This window comes from Dreissena polymorpha, chromosome 13 (genome assembly GCF_020536995.1).
Source record: "Dreissena polymorpha isolate Duluth1 chromosome 13, UMN_Dpol_1.0, whole genome shotgun sequence".
NCBI classification, from domain to species: Eukaryota; Metazoa; Mollusca; class Bivalvia; order Myida; family Dreissenidae; genus Dreissena; species Dreissena polymorpha.
This window is the reverse complement of record NC_068367.1, coordinates 55144369-55168777: the sequence shown is the minus strand read 5'-3', so window position 1 is coordinate 55168777 and position 24409 is coordinate 55144369. Positions and strand designations below refer to the sequence as shown.

At 34.0% G+C, this 24409-nt stretch overlaps 4 protein-coding genes across 7 annotated transcripts in view; 3 read left to right on the top strand and 1 right to left on the bottom strand.

Moving 5' to 3' along the window:
• The window catches only part of LOC127855600 (zinc finger protein zfp-1-like), a 317716-nt gene extending 313046 nt beyond the window's left edge, over positions 1-4670 (top strand). Inside the window, exon 20 of the mRNA XM_052391344.1 lies at positions 4581-4670. The gene's annotated coding sequence lies outside the window, so the exon portion shown is untranslated. The remainder of the gene's footprint in view (positions 1-4580) is intronic.
• Positions 1-4670, top strand: part of LOC127855599 (zinc finger protein zfp-1-like) — a 63741-nt gene extending 59071 nt beyond the window's left edge. The window contains exon 19 of the mRNA XM_052391343.1: positions 4459-4670. Within this exon, the coding sequence (XP_052247303.1) occupies positions 4459-4527 (69 nt within the window). The 3' untranslated portion in view covers positions 4528-4670. The remainder of the gene's footprint in view (positions 1-4458) is intronic.
• Positions 1-24409, bottom strand: part of LOC127855598 (ATP-dependent RNA helicase DDX42-like) — a 316590-nt gene that overhangs the window by 206202 nt on the left and 85979 nt on the right. The window lies entirely within an intron of this gene.
• Positions 1-24409, top strand: part of LOC127855601 (E3 ubiquitin-protein ligase TRIM56-like) — a 262584-nt gene that overhangs the window by 176059 nt on the left and 62116 nt on the right. The window lies entirely within an intron of this gene.

Below are 24409 nucleotides of genomic sequence, written 5' to 3'. Positions count from 1 at the left end.
ATTTTTTAGCCGGATTTTTTTCGAAAAAATCTCGGCTTATAGATTGATGTTGTCGGGCGGGCGGGCGGGCGGGCGGGGTGGCGGCGTGCTCGAAAATGTTAAAGTTCTTATTTCATGGTATAACTTTGGTATGCTTGGACCTAGAGTCTTCAAACTTGACATGAAGGTTGGCCAGGATTAACAGATGACCACTGGTCATTTCAAGGTCATTCATTTGAAGGTCAAGGTCACTGTGACCTTCAATATAAAAAATGTTAAAGTTGTTATAACTTTGGTATGCTTGGACCTAGAGTCTTGAAACTTGACATGAAGGTTGGCCATAACTAGTTAGTAACCACTGGTCATTTCAAGGTCATTCATTTGAAGGTCAAGGTCACTGTGACCTTGAATGTAAAAATGTTAAAGTTCTTATTTCATGGTATAACTTTGGTATGCTTGGACCTAGAGTCTTCAAACTTGACATGAAGGTTGGCCAGGATTAACAGATGACCACTGGTCATTTCAAGGTCATTCATTTGAAGGTGAAGGTCACTGTGACCTTCAATATAAAAATGTTAAAGTTGTTATAACTTTGGTATGCTTGGACCTAGAGTCTTGAAACTTGACATGAAGGTTGGCCAGAACTAGTAAGTAACCACTGGACATTTCAAGGTCATTCATTTGAAGGTCAAGGTCACTGTGACCTTGAATGTAAAAATGTTAAAGTTGTTATAACTTTGGTATGCTTGGACCTAGAGTCTTGAAACTTGACATGAAGGTTGGCCAGAACTAGTAAGTAACCACTGGACATTTCAAGGTCATTCATTTGAAGGTCAAGGTCACTGTGACCTTGAATGTAAAAATGTTAAAGTTCTTATTTCATGTTATAACTTTGGTATGCTTGTACCTAGAGTCTTCAAACTTGAAATAAAGATTGGCCAGTACTAGAAGATGACCACTGGTCATTTCAATGTCATTCATTTGAAGGTCAAGGTCACTGTGACCTTAAATGTTAAAATGTTAAAATTGTTATAACTTTGGTATGCTTGGACATAGAGTCTTCAAACTTGACATGAAGGTTTGCAAGCACACTTAGATGACCACTGGTCATTTCAAGGTCATTCATTCTAAGGTCAAGGTCACTGTGACATTGAATGTAAAAATGTTAAAGTTCTTATAACTTTGGTAGGTAAAAATGTTAAAGTTCTTATTCCATGTTATAACTTTGGTATGCTTGTACCTAGAGTCTTCAAACTTGACATAAAGGTTGGCCAGTACTAGAAGATCACCACTGCTCATTTCAATGTCATTCATTTGAAGGTCAAGGTCACTGTGACCTTCAATGTTAAAATGTTAAAATTGTTATATGCATTCAAAACATAACACAAGGTTTGCTCATGCCTTGAAAAGTACTTACATTTCATTTTGACCTTTGAACAATATTTCAGTAATTTAAGTATTGCATTGACAAAAACACGAAAGGTACTTTCCTGTCATTTAAATCAAAAATCCGGCTTCAATGCGGTCATCTCCGACCGCGGAACTCTTGTTTAAGGAATGGCACAGCGCTTCAGCCCTTTTTACCATTACAGCTTATATGACTTAATTAGTATCTAAGGTGGCTAAATAAGCCTCTTAGAGGGTTGAATAAAAAGTTTAAGGTGACTATATTGGTTGTTAGCCGGATTTTTTTCGAAAAAATCTCGGCTTATAGATTGATGTTGTCGGGCGGGCGGGGTGGCGGCGTGCTCGAAAATGTTAAAGTTCTTATTTCATGGTATAACTTTGGTATGCTTGGACCTAGAGTCTTCAAACTTGACATGAAGGTTGGCCAGGATTAACAGATGACCACTGGTCATTTCAAGGTCATTCATTTGAAGGTCAAGGTCACTGTGACCTTCAATATAAAAAATGTTAAAGTTGTTATAACTTTGGTATGCTTGGACCTAGAGTCTTGAAACTTGACATGAAGGTTGGCCATAACTAGTTAGTAACCACTGGTCATTTCAAGGTCATTCATTTGAAGGTCAAGGTCACTGTGACCTTGAATGTAAAAATGTTAAAGTTCTTATTTCATGGTATAACTTTGGTATGCTTGGACCTAGAGTCTTCAAACTTGACATGAAGGTTGGCCAGGATTAACAGATGACCACTGGTCATTTCAAGGTCATTCATTTGAAGGTGAAGGTCACTGTGACCTTCAATATAAAAATGTTAAAGTTGTTATAACTTTGGTATGCTTGGACCTAGAGTCTTGAAACTTGACATGAAGGTTGGCCAGAACTAGTAAGTAACCACTGGACATTTCAAGGTCATTCATTTGAAGGTCAAGGTCACTGTGACCTTGAATGTAAAAATGTTAAAGTTGTTATAACTTTGGTATGCTTGGACCTAGAGTCTTGAAACTTGACATGAAGGTTGGCCAGAACTAGTAAGTAACCACTGGACATTTCAAGGTCATTCATTTGAAGGTCAAGGTCACTGTGACCTTGAATGTAAAAATGTTAAAGTTCTTATTTCATGTTATAACTTTGGTATGCTTGTACCTAGAGTCTTCAAACTTGAAATAAAGATTGGCCAGTACTAGGAGATGACCACTGGTCATTTCAATGTCATTCATTTGAAGGTCAAGGTCACTGTGACCTTAAATGTTAAAATGTTAAAATTGTTATAACTTTGGTATGCTTGGACATAGAGTCTTCAAACTTGACATGAAGGTTTGCAAGCACACTTAGATGACCACTGGTCATTTCAAGGTCATTCATTCTAAGGTCAAGGTCACTGTGACCTTGAATGTAAAAATGTCTGGATTTCTGTGTAGGTATGTGAAAGCAAAACAATAAATAGTATTATTTCATCTAAGTTTATTTTCTTACATTTGATAATGAAATTGATGGAAACTTCAAACAATATGTTACTAATTTGCTAATAAAAAAATTGAGATCAAACTTTCCTAATTGTCAATTCAAGTTCATATTTGTGACCTTAAATGTTATTGTTGTTCATGTATATGCATGCATTCAAAACATAACACAAGGTTTGCTCATGCCTTGAAAAGTACTTACATTTCATTTTGACCTTTGAACAATATTTCAGTAATTTAAGTATTGCATTGACAAAAACACGAAAGGTACTTTCCTGTCATTTAAATCAAAAATCCGGCTTCAATGCGGTCATCTCCGACCGCGGAACTCTTGTTTGAGGGCTAATTTAGTACTTCAGGGGGCTTAATAAGTCTCTCTGCAAGCTAAATTAATTATAAGGTGGCTAAATAAATCTCTTAAATGTTTAAATTAGTCTTTTAGGTGGATAAGTTAGTCTCTAGGGGTGTGAGGGGGGGGGGCTTAATTAGTCTTCTATGAGGGTTAAATTAATCTCTCAAGGGGCTTAAATAGTCCCTTTGGTGGCTAAATGGAACTCTTATGGGGCTAAATTAATCTCTCGGGGAGCTAAAATAGTCCCTTAGGAGGCAAAATTGATCTCTTATGAGGCTAAATTAGTCTCTTAGAGGGGCGAAGGTAGCATTAGGTTAACCAAATACCTAGTCACTAAAGTATCCATTTGTCCAATCATTGGTACAAGGTTGATCCGAAATTATACGTTTCGTAAAACATCTATAATCTTTTCAACTGAGCTTTGATACTTGCATGGATGATGTTTTTTCACACTAATAACACACTGGCATCACCCTTACATACTTTGACCATGACTTTGAGCTACTTGTTAACGCATTCAGGAGGTCCCATTATTTGGTTCGTGTTCTGAGAAAACTGGGCATAATGCATGTGCGTAAAGTGTTGTTCCAGATTAGCCTGTGCAGTCCTAATAATGGAAGTTATTTTCTGCTTTTATGACATTTTTCGTTTAAATGAAGTCTCTTCTTAGCAAAAATCCAATTTAGGCGGAAAGTGTCGTCCCTGATTAGCCTGCGCGGACTGCACATGCTAATCTGGGACGACACTTTACGCACATGCATTAAGCCCAGTTTTCTCAAAACACGACTCATTGGTTAACCCATAATGACACGTTTTATCTAACAGTAATAATACTGCCTTCAGAGCTTTGATACTTGCATGGATGCGTTCAACTTATCCACATTATCTGACTTCTTTTAGCAAACAGCATAAAACCTGAAAAGACTGCGAGTTATGCTGTTTGCACAAAGCCATTTTCACTTTGCTTTTAATTGGGAAAGGGTAATGAAATAATTTTAGAGAACTTTTCATAGGAATAAAGCTAGTTTGATTTTTAGCATATTTTAGGGGGGGGGGGGGCATATTTGCTTTTACAATTTCTTTTTTTTTAAAGTTTTCTTTAACAAGGAATGTAAGCCACCATGCAAATACCTACAAACAGATTTTTATCAAACATGCCCATACTATGATATCATCGCTGATATTAATAACACCCGCGTTTTCTTTCTGTTACAGATTTCAAAAGATGATAAAATTCATTCTTCGGCACAACTTTCTGTTACAGATTTCAAAAGATGATAAAATTCATTCTTCGGCACAACAATCAAATACTCCTTCTAAAGACAAAACTTGAAAGTGGGAATTTGAACACTGTACAGGGTAACTTATATCAGAGGAAGATACATCTTCAACAAGAAGGACATTCAAGCATTCCAGTCCTGTTCTGAAATGCATGGACGCAAACAACTTTCTAATGGAGAGTAAAAGGGGAACAGATCTTGTGCTTGTTACAGGTTTTAAGGAAGCCCCCACCCGTTTGAGAAATAAATTGGGATGAGGAAAAACTGAATTGATGGGCGTTTTGCCAGAATTACCTGTTTGCATTTTACTTTTATGATGAAAGTGCTACATGTTATAATGCATATTTATTATAAATGTAAATTATTTTACTTTTTTACATGTTTTTTTCCATTCATAAATAATTTTGTGCAAAACTGATAAGCACTAATTTTTTTCTTAACCTAGCAAGAAGTGCTCAGTCAAGATGCGCTATTTCGATCAGTCTATGTTTGTCATCATTTGTGATGCACTGAGCATTGTCAACGTTTAGTAGTTGCCAGTAGTTCTTTAGAGACCATGTTTTAAGCTCAACTTGGCGCAACCTTCTCAGAATAGTTTAGTTCTTTCAGGTCTGAGGTAAACGCTTCAGGGCCCATGATCTTCTTGTTCATTATATTGATAAAACTTTGTCAGAAAGTGTTTCTTGACAAGTTTTAATCTGGGTCACGTGTATCTAATTACTGGGTCACGAGATCAAATGTTAGAAAAAACCATAACATCACTATAGAAGCAACTTTTTAGCTCACCTGAGCACAACGTGCTCATGGTGAGCTTTTGTGATTGCCTTTTGTCCGTCGTGCGTTGTGCGGCGTCAACATTTGCCTTGTTAACACTCTAGAGGCCACATTTATTGTCCAATCTTGATGAAATTTGGTCAGAAGATTGGTCTCAATGATATCTTGGATGAGTTCGAAAATGGTTACGTTTGCTTGAAAGACATGGCTGCCAAGGGGCTGGGCATTTTTCCTTATATGGCTATAGTAAAACCTTGTTAACACTCTAGAGGCCACATTTATTACCGATCTTCATGAAACTTGGTCAGAAGATTCATCCCAATAATATCTTGGATGAGTTCAAAAATGATGCTGGTTGGTTGAAAAACATGGCCGCAAGGGGGCAGGGCATTTTTCCTTATATGGCAATAGAAAAACCTTGTTAACACTCTAGAGGCCACATTTATTGTCCAATCTTCATGAAATTTGGTCAGAAGATTGGTCTCAATGATGTCTTGGTTGAGTTCGAAAATGGTTACGTTTGCTTGAAAAACATGGCTGCCAAGGGGCTGGGCATTTTTCTTTATATGGCTATAGTAAAATCTTGTTAACACTCTAGATACCACATTTATTGTCCGATCTTCATGAAACTTGGTCAGAAGATTCATCCCAATAATATCTTGGACGAGTTCAAAAATGATGCCAGTTGGTTGAAAAACATGGCCGCGGGGCATTTTTTCCTTATATGGCTATAGTAAAACCTTGTTAACACTCTAGAGGCCACATTTATTTTCTGATCTTCATGAAACTTTGTCAGAAGATTTGTTCCAATGATATCTTAGATGAGTTTGAAAATGGTTTCGGTTGCTTTAAAAACATGGCCACCAGGGGGCGGGGCATTTTCCCTAATATGGATTAATATTGCTTTAGTTAAACCTTATTAACACTCTAGAGGCCACATTTATTGTCCGATCATCATGAAACTTGGTTAGAAGCTTTGTCCCAATGATATCTCTGATAAGTTTGAAAATGGTTCCAGTTGCTTGAAAAACATGGCAGTGTTTTTTTTTCATTAAAAATCGGGTCCGGTAACCGGACCCATTCCCAATGAAAAAAAGTATATATTTTTCCCAAATCGGAGCTAAAAATTCCCAATTGAACCGTAAAAAAAAATTATTTTTTTATTTTTTTTAGAAAATATTTTGTTCATCTCCCATCCATATAAGAACAACCGTAGTAAATATAATACTGAACACACTTGTATCGTCAATTTTGAAGCATTTGTTAGCAAAACAACAACAACAACACTAAGTTCCCAAATTTAGTCAAAACGCCGAGAATTTTCCCAATTCAAAGGGACCCGGCCCCATTCCCAAAAAACACTGCATGGCCACCAGGGGGTGGGGCATTTGTCATTATATGGCTTCATGAATCTTCATGAAACTTTGTCAGAATATTTGTTTAAATGATATTTTGGATGTGTATGAAAATGGTTCTGTCTGTTGAAAAACGTGGCTGCCAGGGTGTTCACTAGTCATGAAAGTTGGTTTGAACATTTGTTTTAATGACATCTTGGACTGCACAGAACAGATCAGTTCCTTTGAATCTAATGCCCTCTTGTTTATTCCTCAGTTTTAGCCAAAGATTGATTTATTAGATTGATTTTGAAATAATTTGCCACTAGTGTACAAATCATATGTCGACATCTAACACCTTAAAGGTCATATTTAGAGGCAAAAGGTCAAATTTGACCATTAAATAGAGTGAACATTCTTGTCTAAGCCATAACTTTGCCATATATGATTACATTTGCAAATACATTTGCACATATACTATCCACCATAAGACAACTTGTCGCTTTCTATGCATGTCTCACTACCTCAAAGGCAAAGGTCACACAAGGTGAAGGTCACACTCAGGAGTCAAAGGTCAAGTTGTTCCATAAAACAGCTTTTCTAGGCCTTAAATTTGTCCTTCATTATGCAATATATAATTAACATACAATAACTTAATACTACATGAGGAGACTGAGTGTCAAAGTTTATCACCCGACTCATTACCTAAAAAGTCAAGGTCAAGGACCATAAACGGCTTGTTTGTGACACAGTGGAAATTTGATAAAAGTGGATTGTGGGGGCACCTGTGCCCTATGAACACATGACTTAACAAGTTATGTAAGCTTTGTTGGAATAAATATGTTTCACTTCAAATATTTGGTGCAATATTGTATTCATTTAGGATTGTTTTTTCTCTACCTCAAAACAATACATGTATTTATACAATGTTAATTATGTTTGCTAAGTTAAGTTATGCCTGCTTTTTAGGAAAGTTTCCATGGTGAGCTTTTTTATCTGTTTTTGCTAGTTGTCTGTTTTGTGTCATCAACATTTACCTTGTGAATAGAGGTTTCATTTCTTGCTCAATCTTCATGAAAATTGGTCTGAATGTTTGTCCGAATTCTATTTAGTTCCAAACCGGTGTCACATGGGGTCAATAACTAGGTCTTTATGCAAATTTAAGAAAAGGCTTGTGAAAACTGTAGTTTTTGTCAAATCTTTTTGAAATGAATGCTCAGATCATTTGTTGAAATGATAACTGGACAGAGTTTAAAAATGGATGCGGTCTATGGAATAACATGCCTGACTGAGTGGGACAGTTGTCCTTATATTGCCATAATTAAACCTTGTTAAAAGCCTAGAATTTGTTAAAATCTAAGAAGTCACATTTTTGAAGTTAAACAATGAATTTGCTGAGAACATTTTATCAAATGATTTTTCAGCTGAGATCAAAATTGGTTCTGGTCTGTTAAAAAACATGGCTGCCAGAGGGTGGGGTCTATTCCTTATATGCAGTGTTTCTTTTTTGCCAATATGTTGTGTGGCTGCCAAGTCCCTTCTTATTCAGGGGCAACATATATTCTGTTACCGGCCTTTATTAACCACCCGACTTGTCATAAATATTAAGCAATAAACTGTGTGAGAAGACCCTTATTTCAATAAGATGGGCTCATTTGTTAAAATAATCCTATAATGGATAAGTGTAAAGGGTCACTGCATTTTTCAAGCTTATCGATTCAATTAACAGGTTACAACTGATGACACTTTGGACAACGATTTGTTGATTATTATATTCTTTAAGGAATTTAGTTTACAAATAAGCTGCAGTTTCATGATGTAGAAAAGTTATTTTTCAATCCTGTGAAAACAGAATGCAGAAGGTTTGTAAAAATTATTGATAATAATAAAATGTTTTACTGATTTTAATTGCATTTTGTGATCATCTCACCTTTTAAGAGTTTATATGAATTTGAGTATAATAAATTATGGTTTACTCACCTTTTATTATGCCCCCGGATCGAATGATCGGGGTAAATTGTTTTTGGCCTGTCTGTCTGTCATTCTGTATGTCTGTCATTCTGTCCCAAAACTTTAACCTAAAACTTTAACCTTGGTTAAAGTTTTGCGATAGCTTTTGCAATATTGAAGATAGCAACTTGAAACTTGGCATGCATGTGTATCTCATGGAGCTGCATATTTTGATTGGTGAAAGGTCAAGGTCATCCTTCAAGGTCAAAGGTTAAATATATGGCTTCAAAGCGGCGCAATAGGGGGCATTGTGTTTCTGACATACACATCTGTTGTTTTTTAGCTCACTTGTCACGAAGTGACATGGTGAGCTTATGTGACTGTGTGATGTCCGTCGTCCGTTGTGTGTGCGTGCGTCTGTCCGTCAACAATTTGTTTGTGTAGACAGTAGAGGTCACAGTTTTCATCCAATATTTATGAAATTTGGTCAGAATGTTTATCTTGATGAAATCTGGATTGGGATTGTATTTGGGTCATCTGGGGTCAAAAACTAAGTCACTATTTCAAAAACTAGGTCACTAGGTGAAATAATAGAAAAACCTTGTATAGACAATAGAGGTCGCAGTTTTCATCCAATCTTTATGAAATTTGGTCAGATGTTTATCTTGATGAAATCTGGGTTGGGATTATATTTGGGTCATCTTGGGTCAAAAACTAGGTCACTAGGTCAAATAATAGAAAAACCTTGTGTAGACAATAGAGGTCACAGTTTTCATCCAATCTTTATGAAATTTGGTCAGAATGTTTGTCTTGATGAAATCTGATTGAGATTGTATTTGGGTCACCTGGGGTCAAAAACTAGGTCAATAGGTCAAATATTAGAAAAACCTTGTGTAGACATTAGAGGTCACAGTTTTCATCCAATCTTTATGAAATTTGGTCAGAATGTTTATCTTGATGAAAACTGGTTTGGGATTGTATTTGGTTAGTCAGGTGAGCGATTCAGGGCCATCATTGCCCTCTTGTTTAATGAATTTGAGTATAATAAAGTATGGTTTTACAAAACTTTGCTGTTGCAATTATAAAAATATGCAAAATATGCATACTAAAGAATGTTGCAGCGGATTCATAAAACCAGAGAGTTTTCCATACAACATGGTCCTGTTTGAGTTTCATATGTGTAGGGACTGACAGATTTTTTAAGGTGTTTATCTAGTTCAACATTATTTATTTGTTAACAGTTTAAGACTGGAAGCTTTCATTGCTGGATGAATAAATGCTGCGAATAAGTGTGAATTTTTTGTTTTACAATAAAGTGAAACGAATATTGGACAAAAACATTGCATTATCACCCATATTACACCATTCAGGTGCTAAAATGTAAAACGTTCTAACACCATGGGTAAGGAACCCCTCCCCAAGCCTACATCAATGGGGCCCGACATGCCTTCACATTTTCATATGGGAAACATGCATAGATTGAAAACCGTTTTATTTTTTGTCCCCTACCGGTTTCACCAGAGGGGACTTATGGTGCGCTCCGTCTGTCAGTCAGTCACACTTTTCTGGATCCTGCGATAACTTTAAAAGTTCTTAATATTTGTTCATGAAACTTGAAATATGGATAGATGTTAATATGGACATTATGCACGTCATTTCATTTTGTTCCTACGTAAAAAATTCTGGTTGCTATGTCAACAAATAGACTAGAAATACTGCTGAAAATGGTGGTTTTCTGGATCTTGCGATAACTTTTAAAGTTCTTAATATTTTTTCATGAAACTTAAAACATGGATAGATGGCAATATGGACATTATGCACGTCATTTCATTGTGATTCTACGTCAATAATTCTTGTTGCTATGGCAACAACAACAATTCTGACAACTGTGGAATTTCTGACAATGGTGGAGCCGGTAGGGGACTATATTGCTTGGCACTAGTCTTGTTTATAATATTTCAAAACTTTTATGAAATTACTTAAATACAAATTATAGAAACTTGAACTATTAAGAACAAGAACATAATGAATGTGTTGTGTTGAAAGTTAAACTAATGTAGTGAGTCAATGAATTACAGTGCGAATAGTTATTTTACAAAAAAGTGAGTCTCGCTACATTTAATGGGGTCTTTTCACAGATTTTGGCATGTTTTGAAATTTGTCATTAAATGCTGTATATTGATAAATGTAAACATTGGATCTAAAAAGCTCCAGTAGAGATTTGAAATGTGTCTTTGTGTGTTTATAGAGGAAACTTCCTCAGGCAAATATGTACTCGTCTTGGTCATTTCAACATTTAACAAAGCTTTAAATTTCATTGAAAAATATTATTTATAGGAATTCACTTCACCGCCGTTTGCAAAAGTTAAATAATTAGTAAATATTATTGATAGGATTTCACTTACAGATGTTTGCAAAATATTTAGTTAAAAAATAAAAGAAACACTAGGACTGAACAAAGCATTTTACGTTACAGTGATATTTTGCTTGACTTAATATATACGAACGTTGACGAGTGACGTCACGCGCACCTGCTAAATGACCCGAGTTTCTACTGGAGGGCAAAAAGCGCATATACAGAAGCTCTATCTCAATATCTATCTCATAGTACTGCCTTGACAAAATCAACGTTTTTGTTGATAATCATGCATAATATCAAATATAATTTTAATTATGATGTCTGAAAAGACATAAGCATGCAAGGAACTTTATTTTTGAATAATATTGTTATTATTTGTTTTTACTTCAAACGAACTCGGGAGTGGAAAACCATTCAAGAGCACATACGGTATATGGATACCACAAAATTTCTCTACTTGCACTTCTTTGCGACCATTTGAAGTTAAAACAAGTCTCAGAAATTGTAATTCTTTCAGAATAAAATAGATTTAATGAACGAAAACAATTGAGGATGAAGACAAACAACAAATAGATAGATTTTATCTTAGCAACATACCTGTATGCATGTAGTAACCTCTATATGTCTAAAAAAACTAACCTTGTTACACATTAAATAAATTATATCGATTAATGTTATTGATTTATTTAATTGTTACACCAGTTTTGACACTCTGTGTTGCAGCATAGGTGTTAAATTGCACCTTTGTTCATCACAAATCGATTATCTCGTTATGATCGGAGACCGTCCAGACAAAGACAACAGGGTGTCATAAACCAAGGCACATTGGGTCCATGCCATAAACCACATGTTGCAGACGATTGTCTGTTCATTAAACACAATTCACGATACCTCCATGACATCTCTTGGCATTTTGAGAAATCAGTAAAGCCAAATTTTAAAGCAAAAAAGAAAAGTGGCTTCAATAAAATATTTCAACATTACAAAATGACGAAATCTGTCAGAAATGGATTAACAGGAACTAGTGCATTATATTAGCCAGTTAATTGAATCATTATAATACAGTGTTCAATAAATATAATTTTAACATATTGTGCAGTATTACTGCTACGTAATTAAGGGATCCGGCAAATGTAAACTTCGCTAGTACGTGTAAAGATTTTACGTTACTTCAGTGTACACAATACCATCATGAAAAGAAGCTATCACAATATGGTAAAAAATACTTGCGTTAAAGAAATGAAATTTATAATGTGTTTATAATAGAATGCTAGACTTTAAATTATCACTAATTATCACTAGCACGGACTCTAGATGACAATATACGCTCCGTGTCACTAGTAAAGAGATTTCAATATACATGCGAAGACAATTCAATTTGCATAATATGCAGGTTTTTTTCCGCGTTTGTATGATAAAATTTATTAACATTGGCATTCAATGTTAACGAAACAAAAAATTTATTGATTGGAAAAGTATATAACCATAACATTTAAATTTTTTATGTATTCCGTTTTTGGCTTTGTTTGATCATTGATTAAATGCACCTCTTACAAGCTGATGAAAAAAAACCTATCCATACCACTAATAATTATTATCAAATTAATAAGTGTTTTATTATTTTTGCAATATCATTTATTAAAGTCTTACTATCAGAAACAATAAGGCAATTTCATTGTTTTGTTTTGTGGGATTGTCAGTATTTAGTATTCCCACCACGTTTACTCTGATGCTTATAACTACATTGTTTTTATGAAGAGGGATCGATATATATATGTGAATATACATTAATTGGTACTAAATATAATATATTAGCACTATTTTTTTTAAAGATATTCATTTTTATTTCGCATTTGTTATCAAAATATTGACGAAGCAAAAGCCCTTTATACATGCTTTACGTTACTGTAACCAGTGTTTTTGCCCTCCAGTCAATGCGCATGCGCGGAAATATCGAAATGTAAACAATAACAATCAACGTTCGTATACATTTGACATGTTGTTTGTTTTGTGATTTTTTTAACTCTTAGCTCGTTCGTTTCATAGTGATGCATTTGTAAACGGCTTTATGAAATGGAGGTCAACGATCGCCAGAAGTGGTGAGTTTGGTTGGTGGTCAGCGTACAATAGGTGGGGGTTCCTCTGGATACTCCGGCTTCCCCCTTTTCTCAACACCATACAACACCAATATTTAAAATCGTTTTGTATTAATTAAATACGTGGAAATTGCGGCCATAATTCAACATTTGTCGCAACTTTCTTGAATGAACTAAGTCAGGGACCTATAGACCAATTCATTGTTATTGTTTTGATTCCGAATTTTCGCGCATGCGCGATGCGCTGGTAGGCAAAAGCACTGGGTACAGTTACGATAAACACTATGTCATATAAATAACGGCACGTGTTTAGTCAATATATCGAAAACATTAACAACAACATCATAACACCTAAATACTATTAAAGATATTGCATTTTTAATGTCAATATTGTTTAATTAATACATGTATTCTTATCTATAAAAAATATATACTCGTTAGTCATTAGCATCAAGGTAAAGGTGGTCTGAAGACTAAACACCGACAATTTCACAAAACAAAGCCATGCATTAGCCGTTGTATTTCTTGCAGAAGGACTTCAAAAATTACAAAAAATAATAAAGCATCCCATTATATAATTATAATTATCAATTGTATGAGTTGAAAGTGTGGTAAAAAAAAATGAGTGAAAGAAAAGGGGTGCATTAAAATCTGACATACCGGTACAACAAAGCCCTATTAAAAGCGAAGTGCATGACAGTATTTAAATGTTATGATCATTTTCTTTTAAATTGGATGATTTGTTTTTAAGGTGAATAACACTATAGATGAATCGTAACATACAACTGAAAAACACAACTTCACATGATGCAAATTAACCTGTGAATTCATGTATATTGAAATTCCTTTACAAGTGTATATAAGTGACAAATATCTTACATTTTATAATATATATCTACATTGTTTTTTATTTTTCGTAAATATTATTTACCCCGGTAGTCATACGTAATTTCTTGTTTTCATGATGTCGTTTGTGCATGGTCGTAACATTCAATCTTCAAACGGAATGACGTAGTTTTCATTAACCGGTACCCGCTAAATACGTTTAATGATTATATGCACATTTACCATTTATTAAATACGTTTTGTTATAAATTACCGGCAAACAGGCTAGTATCTTCAAAGCGTACATTTTCTGTTAATATATACTGGACAAATTATTTTATATTTTTTTTTACAATATGAAGCATATCTAATTGAACAGTTGAACTTTGGCGGTATATTACTCAACCCCAAATAACTGCTCAATACTACTAGAAAGAGAAGACATGGTGGTACCATCAATTGTGTTTAATGACCAGACTTTCATATACCACCTGTGGTCAGGGACCTATTGTTTGTATAGGTCCCTGCTGTAGTTTATGACACTTTGCTGTTAGTTAAGTAGGGACAATATCTGATCAAAACGAGATAATCGGCTTGTGCCGAACAAAGGGGGAAATTAAACACCGGAATACAAAGGCTAACACGATTTTAAGATTGATGCAAACAATCAAATCAAACCAATTAAATTAAAGTAATTTAATGTGTCAAAGTGTTAGTTTTCCTAGACAGACAGACAATACTTTTTTTAGTAATTTCCTTTTTACTCCCATCGTCAACATAATATATTTTGTATATAACAATAAAAATACATATATGTTGCTTTAAGGTAGGTGAAACTATGTCACAAAGTATATTTACATTTTTTTTAGGGTAGGTGTACCCATTGAGCATAAAAAGCGCACAACAAATATACAATATATGTTATTTATTTTGTAAAGTCGCGATTAATTCCTTTTGTAAAATTATATTATTTAAAGGACACAAGAAAATCGATTTATGGTGTTGTTTTTTCCGGTTTGCCTGTTTGCATTTAAAAATAAAATATTTTGCCAATAATTCTACCGAGTTTATAATGTGTGCATTGATGTAATCAGCTATGGTCAGATTACAGAATGATATAATTGTAAAATTTAGTTCAATGTTTTGGAAGACTTTTTTTAGTTGACTTGCACAATGTACCTCGTCAACATCACAGTCATGTGGTTGATATTGATACGCGCCAGAAAACATATTTCAACAAACACGAGTATGAATAAATCAAATGTATATTGGGGTACATAAGATGAACAATGGGTAAATTACGTTATACGATTTAACAAATTTGATCTGATACTCAAAGTTTCCTTAACACATAATCAAAGTGTTATTAGTTCAGACCCTGTTCTTTAGTTGCAGCAATTGTACATACTTAATAACAGATGGATTATGGATTGTCATAGTGGTAGGTTAATATATGCTGTGTGCATGGAATCGATCTATTTATTGTTTGTTTTTATTCTTATTTGTTTGAGTACAGTACAACAACTTTTGGGATGTTTAAATCTAAAATCTAAAAATGATCGTATACATATCAAAATATATTAAATAATGTATTTAATATAGATGTAGAGCGTGACAATAAATATCGTGCTCGATATCTCCCCTTTGATCGTGTCTTTCTTTTGCCTACCAGAGTAGCACTGATAAAGACACGCAGGTGCGCGTGACGTCACGCGTGAATTGGTCTATACAAACAAAGGGATTAGCAACCTCGCGATATCCCGTTACAGCACGCAAAATAAACCGGTGCGCGAGATCAGGGACCTATACTTTAATCTCGATCGATTGGTCCCGGTGTAGCGATAATAAACCGGTGCGCGAGATTTGATAATCTCGATCGATTGGTCCCTGTGTAGCGATAATGCGGCTACACGATATCGATTGCGAGGGATTTCGCTTATTTAACGCGTTACGTTTTTTCGGATTCAAATTATATTATGTTAAATAAACAAGTACCTATTCATTTAATTGTTGCGTTGTTGATCTCAAAATCAATCATTAATTAGTCTTATTATTACGCAGTATGTCAAACGGGCACCCAATTATCGGACTCTTTGATGAATATTAATTGCCGGTTGTTTCGCCAGGGTTAAATTGCCGTTGTTTATCGCACGTATGTGCATGTACAAAAGACCGGTCTTTTAATAGAATTAAAATGTTACCATGTTTTGTTTAAAATAGCAACATTATCAAGACATGTTAAGTGCAAACAACTCAAAATGTATAATTGTTCTTTTAACCTCCGACGCAGCAAATTTTCGAATGTCATTTTAATATTCATTTGGACTCCCTTAAGTCATAGTGAACGTCGGAATTCATGGAATTTACTGAAAATGTCTTCTAAACATAAAGATTTCCTTTCATGGGATGACGACATAGATTTAGATTTGGTATAAGGTGATTATACTGATGATGAGGCAAACAATAAATCGCAAGCAAGCACGAAAGAGCTGTGCTATATTTGTCCTGTTTGTGGTGCGGAGTATAAAAGTGTATCAGGATTTCGAGGTCATGTCATAAAAAAACATCAACAGAATTTACGAGGTAATAAATATTGGATGCATTTTTTTAGTTCTGCATTTTGCGTACAAACCAAACAAAAAACAAGAAAGGTTTTCGTGTTTTAGTAGTTCTATATATATATATATATATATATATATATATATATATATATATATATATATATATATATTATATATATATATATATATATATACTCATGTTTTATTCGTTTTATTATCATATATATCTCGAACAATCAATATATAAAACAACATTAATAAATCAAATCCTCGCACATGCAAGTAAGATATCCAAAACAGTGGACACATGATACGGTGTAATAATGATGAGACAATTGAATCTGGCATTTACAGTTACTACTAAATAGTGTGTACAAAGGAGTTTAGTGTTTTATTCCTTTAATTATTTTCAAAGAAATGAATATAAAACGTGTTGTAGAATGGTTTTAACACAATTATGGACAAAGATTTAAATGCAGTTAATAGAACATAAAAGTTTATTCTGACTTAAGCATGTTAAGCTAATCGTCATTTACATTATATTTACAATAACAGCATGCTTTTGAAGTAAATACAAATCATGCATCACTTCGAAAAAAGTTCCTTTTACAATATAAGGAATAAACATGTTTTCGTGAGAATGTTAATATTGTTAATACATAGTGACCTGTCTGTACCAAAGTTCATAAGTGAAAAATATAATTATTAAATGACTTTTTTTAAACCAGAATTACATACATTAATATAAAATTAGGACACATATAACTGCATAAAGTATATACTTGCATTGTTTTTTCATTCGTAATTTTTTTTTTTGAAATATAGAATTGAGTAATACTGACAATGTAAAAGCTGTATGATATACCTCTACCTATGCTTCACTTAATTGTAGTTAAGTATAAGTAAAATCCCTGTGTTGACAACCTATACTAAAGCAAAACTATAGTTTATGTACAGCGATATGGTTCCTTAGAGTATATAAAGTACAATCATTTTATTTAGAGAGAAATCTATAAGTAAAATTAATAACTCCATCTATATAAACTAGTTAATTTCATTTATCTATATCCCTACATCGACTATCTATGCGAAAAAAAAATAATTGAAAATTCCACCTCAGGATTTCCTATGAAGACATCAAATTTTAACAGTCTTTCCTATAACACCAGAACATAAGCAACGCGATTGATATGTTGTGGCAGTCCAGTCCATATTTGGTGAGATCTCGGAATGCATTTCCGATGCACATAGACAGAGCACGTAAAATCACTCTTAATTTCAACCGATAACTTGATTGCTGTCAGACTGTCATTTGCGTACAACTGTAACATTTGAATTGAATGCTCTAATTCCTTTACAACGAACTGAGATGAAAAATTTTGCAGTTTAAGTTCCACAGCAAAGTCTGAGAAGGTTGTCGTCTCCACCTCCATTTCTAGAAGCCCTGAACTACATTCCATCACATCAGCTTCAGGCTTATCATTGTTTGTCTCCTGGAAGGAGTCAAGCTCATATGTGGAGTCTTCATCAATAGCATAACTATGATCACTTGTGAACTGCACATTTTCACTTTCTGACTGGGTAGAAGAATATGCTGTAGCTTTAATGTTCACCAGGGGTTCACTGGCAACATGGTTTTCTTCCTTTGGCTGTTCAGATGTTATGTAGTGGTACTTGCGTTTCACCGTAAGCGATCCTCTTTTGCGTTTTCTAGGCATTCTAAAAGCATAAAACAAAACATATTCTAAAAATCAGTTAATAAAATGTTTACACAGTCACCATCATTTATTGAAAACATGGCTTGCCACCATAGGAAGACTAATAGACTATGCCACCTTTTTCCACATTTTTCGAAACGTTAACGCAAAACCTAAACGCAAAGTGTGACGGAATTTCAGACGACCAGACAGATGGACATAAAAATGTACTTAGTTGTATCAACATATTAATAAAATTAATTGAAATATTTATGTAAGAATTCCGATTTTTTGCATTAATTGAATAACAATTATCTACACATTTCAAAAATTCTTAATAGAAGCATTAACAATGTGGAAACAAACTCTTGAAAATATCTCAGAATAAATGTTTTCTCCAATGATAAAGAAATATGACCTTTGAAATTTTTCAATTTTTTTTCTAGAATAATAGTTATTAAATTTATATTTAAAAAAAAAATTGGCCAAACATTCTGTGAATGAGAACGATTATATGTCTCGTGTTTTGAGAAAACTTGGCATAATGCATGTGCGTAAAGTGTCGTCCCAGATTAGCCTGTGCAGTCCGCACAGGCTAATAAGGAACGACACTTTCCACTTTTATGACATATTTTGTTGAAATGAAATCTCTTCTTAGCAAATATCATTGAAAATTCCACCTCAGGATTTCCTATGCAGACATCAATTTTTTTTTTCAAAAAATGCATTTAAAATATGCACCATACATTTCATTGAAATGTAACATTGGTACAAACACAAACAATAATAGAGCTTGTATTGATCAATCCCTAAGAAAAAGCGGAGACAAATGTTAATCTCAATTGTTTTTTTTAAATAATTGATTAAGGACTAATATTGTATCATCATTGAGCTTATACAAATCAAGAACTTTGCAAATAATGCAAATTAAATGTACACCACACAATGCACTGAAGTGTACAATTTGCTAATCCTTAGCATGCTGGGAAATTTGTCGTCTGCTAAAGTGTTGTCTGCTGAATTGCTAAAATTAGCATTTTCTTAGATTTTTTTCACAGAATACTTTCAGAATAGCAAACAGTTTGAATCCTGATGAGACGCCACGTTCTGTGGCGTCTCATCTGGGTCCAAACAGTTTGCAAAGGCCTTTAAAGTTTGATTCCAGCGCTGAAAGGGTTACGATACCAACATGAATAATATAGGGCTAGTATTTACAGAGCCTTGGCCCTTACGCAAAAAGCAATGACATATGTATACAAAACTGAAAGCGGTCTAACAATTAAAAAATGACTAAAGTTATATTGTCCTTTAGCTTATACAAAGTTATGAGTTAGTAAATAATGCAAATTAAATGTGAAACACACAATGCATTGAAGTGTCACATATCTAAAGATACCAACATGATTATCATAGGTCAATTATTGACCGAGCCTTTTGAAAAGAGCATTGACATACACATTCAAAACCGAGACTGGTTAAAAAAAAAAATGCCTAAAATTGTATAATCTCTGAGCTAATACAAAATTATGCCTTTGCAATTCATGTAAATAAAATGTGCACCACACAATTTATTGAAGTGTAACATTTGCAAAAATACCAACATGATCAAAATAGTGCTACTATTGACGGAGTCTATTGAAAAAAGCCTCAACATATGTTGATAACACGTTTAACTAAAAAAATTAAAAAATAACTGAAATTGTATCATCTTGGAGCTAATACAAAATTATGCCTTTGCAAATAATACAAATAAAATTAGCATCACACAATGCCTTGAAATGTAATGTTTGTAAAGATACCCATAAGATTAATATAGGGCTAGTATTGACTGAGCCTTTCGAAAAGAGCCACGACATATGTTGATCAAACTGATAGTGATTACAAAATAAAAAAAATGACTAAAATGGTATTATCTTTGAGCTAACACAAAATTATGCCTTTGCAAATAATGCAAATTAAATTTACACCACACAATGCATTAAAATGCAACGTTTGTAAAGACACCAACATGATATATATAGGGCTAGTATTGACTGAGCCTTTCAAAAAAGAGCCACGACATTTGTTGATGAAACTGATAGTGGTAAAAAAATAAAAAAATGACTAAAATTGTATTGCTTTTGTGCTCATTAAAAATCATGAATTTGCAAATAATACAAATAAAATTAGCATCACTCAATGCGTTGAATTGTAATGTTTGTAAAGATACCAATAAGATTAATATAGGGCTAGTATTGACTGAGCCTTTCGAAAAGAGCCACGACATATGTTGATCAAACTGATAGTGATTACAAAATAAAAAAAGACTAAAGTTGTATAATATTTGAGCTAATACAAAATTATGCCTCTGCAATTAATACAAATAAAATTAGCATCACTCAATGCGTTGAAATGTAATGTTTGTAAAGATACCCATAAGATTAATATAGGGCTAGTATTGACTGAGCCTTTCAAAAATAGCCACGGCATATGTTGATGAAACTGAAAGTGGTAAAATATAAAAAAATTACTAAAATTGTATTGCCCTTGTGCTCATTCAAAATCATGAATTTGCAAATAATACAAATAAAATTAGCATCACTCAATGCGTTAAAATGTAATTTTTGTAAAGATACCCATAAGATTAATATAGGGCTAGTATTGACTGAGCCTTTCAAAAAGAGCCACGACATATGTTGATGAAACTGATAGTGGTAAAAATTTAAAAAATGACTTAAATTGTATTGCCTTTGTGCTCATTTAAAATCATGAATTTGCTAACAATAAAAATAAAATTAGCATCACACAATGCGTTGAAATGTAACGTTTGTAAGAATACCAAAATCAATAGTATAGAGCTTTATTTGACCAAGCCTTTTGAAAAAAGCCACGACACACGTTTCTCGGATTATGGAAGTGTAAACAATGATACGCATGATTTAGTGAAAATACCCACCGTTGTTTTATAAGTAAATACAAAGCATAGTCGAAAACAAATGAAACAATAAGATGTATCAAACTCAACAAACCTTTGCAATGAATACTTCTGTGTTGGCAACACTTGGTTAATTTGTACTCTTATTATTTCTCGATTGCTTTGTCACGGTCTCGCTTTGTCAAAATGGCGGCTGTTAAAATTTGCCTCGAAGCGCGAAGTCTCGTTGGGTCACTAGTCTCGTTCCCTTTTGCGTAACAACGCGATAGCTTGTTCTTCGGTTCAGTGAGTGTCTCATCCCTTTGTTTGTATAGGTCCCTGACTAAGTTAACCCTTTGCATGCTGGGAAATTTGGGAAGTCTGCTAAAATGTCTTCTGCTGAATTTCTAAAATTAGCATTTTCTTCGATTTTTTATAAGAATACTTTAAGATTAGCAAACAGTCTCGATCCAAACTGTTTACAAAGGCCTTTAAAATTCGATTCCAGCGCTGAAAGGGTTAATGTGATAGAGTGCTGGGACATATTCCGGGTCAACACCTGCTTCAGGCGCGGAAGGACCTCACAAACTTCGAAAAACACACACTGCCAGAAGTGGTTACCTGGCTGACCGTTGGCATAGCGCTTAAGCAAAGATGGCAGATTTGATTCTTGGCAAGGCCACACATAGATTTTGATTTTTCCTGAAATATTTTCCGAAAACCGTCCCGATGACGCTTAACAGAGAATACAATTGATGTAACTTTATCAAATTGTTCAACTTTTTATGGTAAGAAACGATGTTTGCAATTTTGAGTGTCGTACGCCGAAAAGTTTCGGAGAACTAGTGTCGACGGGAAAAACAGACGACCACACAGGCGCCAATGTTGAATTCAGTATATTCCCATGCGAAGTTTTAATTACGCTGGAAACGAATTTAATGTTTAAGTTTCCAGTTATCGCGTTCGGGGGTTTCTTTGTTTCGGTAGTTTAAGAACGCTTTCGATGTTTTTCTATACGAAGTATAAAGAATTTAAACCTACATATGATATTTGACGTGATTCCTTTTTTTATCTTATACATAGGCACACAGTGTTTGTTGTCGACGCTCATCGTGCTGATCAATCTCGCCAAGTTATAAGTAAATCCTTCGTGAAGAAAATTATGTTCCGATATAGAGAATACATGGTTGGTGCCGAGATTGAGAAAGTTTATCCGGTGAGGCTTAGAAAAAAGAAAATAGGGCGAGCTTGAGCTACAGTAATAGACATATACAAATGATTATAACAAGCACATGAAGATATGAGTAAGCGAGGTTACCCAACTATTAAATAATAATTACATAAGTAGTGTCTATAAGTAATTCACAACAGGAAATACATATTAACCGTGATAATAATATTTAAGAGGAGTACTCGTACTTATCAATACATAGTGCATTAATTTTAACTTGCATTTACTCTACAAACTATACCTAAAGAGAGAGTAAAACAAGAAACTCACGCAAAATACTGATTATACAGCTAAAGAAAATTGCATACATGTACATAGATGAAATACATTTAATTTAAGAGGAGTAATCCTACTTATTATTACTAATGCATTTTTCAAACATACATTAACTCAACAAAACAAACTAAGAATGTGTCAAAAAGAACTCACACAAGAATACTCAATATACAAGATTTCATTCAATACAAAATAAAAAAACAGCAGCAGTTTACATTTTTCAGCTATTTAAAGGGGGTAAAAATAAATTAAAAGGGCGCATACATGTTCGTTGATCTAACTTACAATGCGGCATGGACAAAAGCACATAGTTTTTTTTTAATACAGCTTCACTATCGGAAGACATTAATTCTATAATTGTTTGCATATTTGGTCTGTTTCTGTAATATGAAGGTATATATTTACATCTTAAATCTGTATATAAGTTGCATTCAATAACAAAATGATATTCGTCTTCTAGACGATTACAAACAGTACATGTCCTTTGCTCAGCAGGTGTAGGGTTGGGCTTAGACCATCTGCCACTTTCTATTCTCAATCTATGAGAGGATACTCGTAACCTATTAAGGCTAAATTATACTTTTTAATATTACATAATACTACACATGGTTGAAATTGAAAGGATGCTATATATTCCTATAAAAAAGAGCTCTACTAGAGTTTACCAGTCCGCCGTTCCAATTTTGGATAAAATTATCTGTAAGTCGTTGTTTAATAGCTCCAAGAAACACAGTATCGTGACCGACATCCTGGAAATACCAGGCATCGTAAAAGCCAAGTGTGCTTAACAAATCACGTAGTAGGGAACACCAACTTTTTTATTAGGGTATCTTTTGCAGTCATTCAACAATGCAAGGTAAACTTTTTTATTGAATTTATTACTATTAGTATGTAATAATTTAACCCAATATTTTATAATGTTATAATATCTACTTGTTTGACAGTTGAGACGCCCAAGTTCGCCGTATATAAAATCGTTTTGAGTACTTCTTTTAACACCCAGCGGACTTTTACAAAATTGCATATGAATACGTTCTATAGCATCGCATTGACAAAACCCCGAATTTCACTTCCGTAATTAAGAATAGGTGATATAACAGGGGGTGGATCGTACGCAAGTAACTGGCGAGACGTAAGTGAGAAAAATAGTAACTGTTGTTCAAAATGTCAAAGTGGCGGTTAACGGATAATTTTTTAATGTTTTGGTCGGGATTTTTAAAAGGTTAGTACATTTACCATACTTATTTGACCCTATACTTACGCGGAGGATGATCTACTGATATCCATTTAACCTCGGTATAAATCCTGTTGATGCATTATCAATATTAACAAAGTTATTGAAGACTTTATACGCAAGTGCCTCGTTGTTTACGATTTACAAGGTTCATTGTATGTGCATTTTAGGCCATATATAAGGTTTTCTCAGCAGGTTTCATGCAAAGTTGGAATAGAGAGCCATCATAATCTATCTTGCATGAGCGCCAGGATGCTTCGAACAGGCATTCGCAACATATGCATCAAAATGCGAAATTTAACCCCCATTTCAATAACTGTTGAGCACAGTAACCCCACTTTCAGTAACTGGTAGTTATGAAAAAGTCAGAGTACAAAGATAGAAAAGGAAAACAAAATAAAAATACGCATGTTTAGATCTGCTTTTCTTATAAGTGGTGTGTTATTATAATTTGTGGTGACATGATACATTGTACGGGAGCAAAGAGTAGACATGGACAATATACTTTCCAATACACGTGCAAACGTATTGCTTTCATTTGCGCACGAATTACTCGTGAATGGCATTCACGTGCGCACAAAATAGTGAAGAAGTGCGCACGTATTCACCTATACGTGCACACGCATATACCTGTATGTGCGCACGTATTGATCTTCTGCGTGCGCATGTTTTACCTTTTCATTGATATATTTATCACATGCGCAC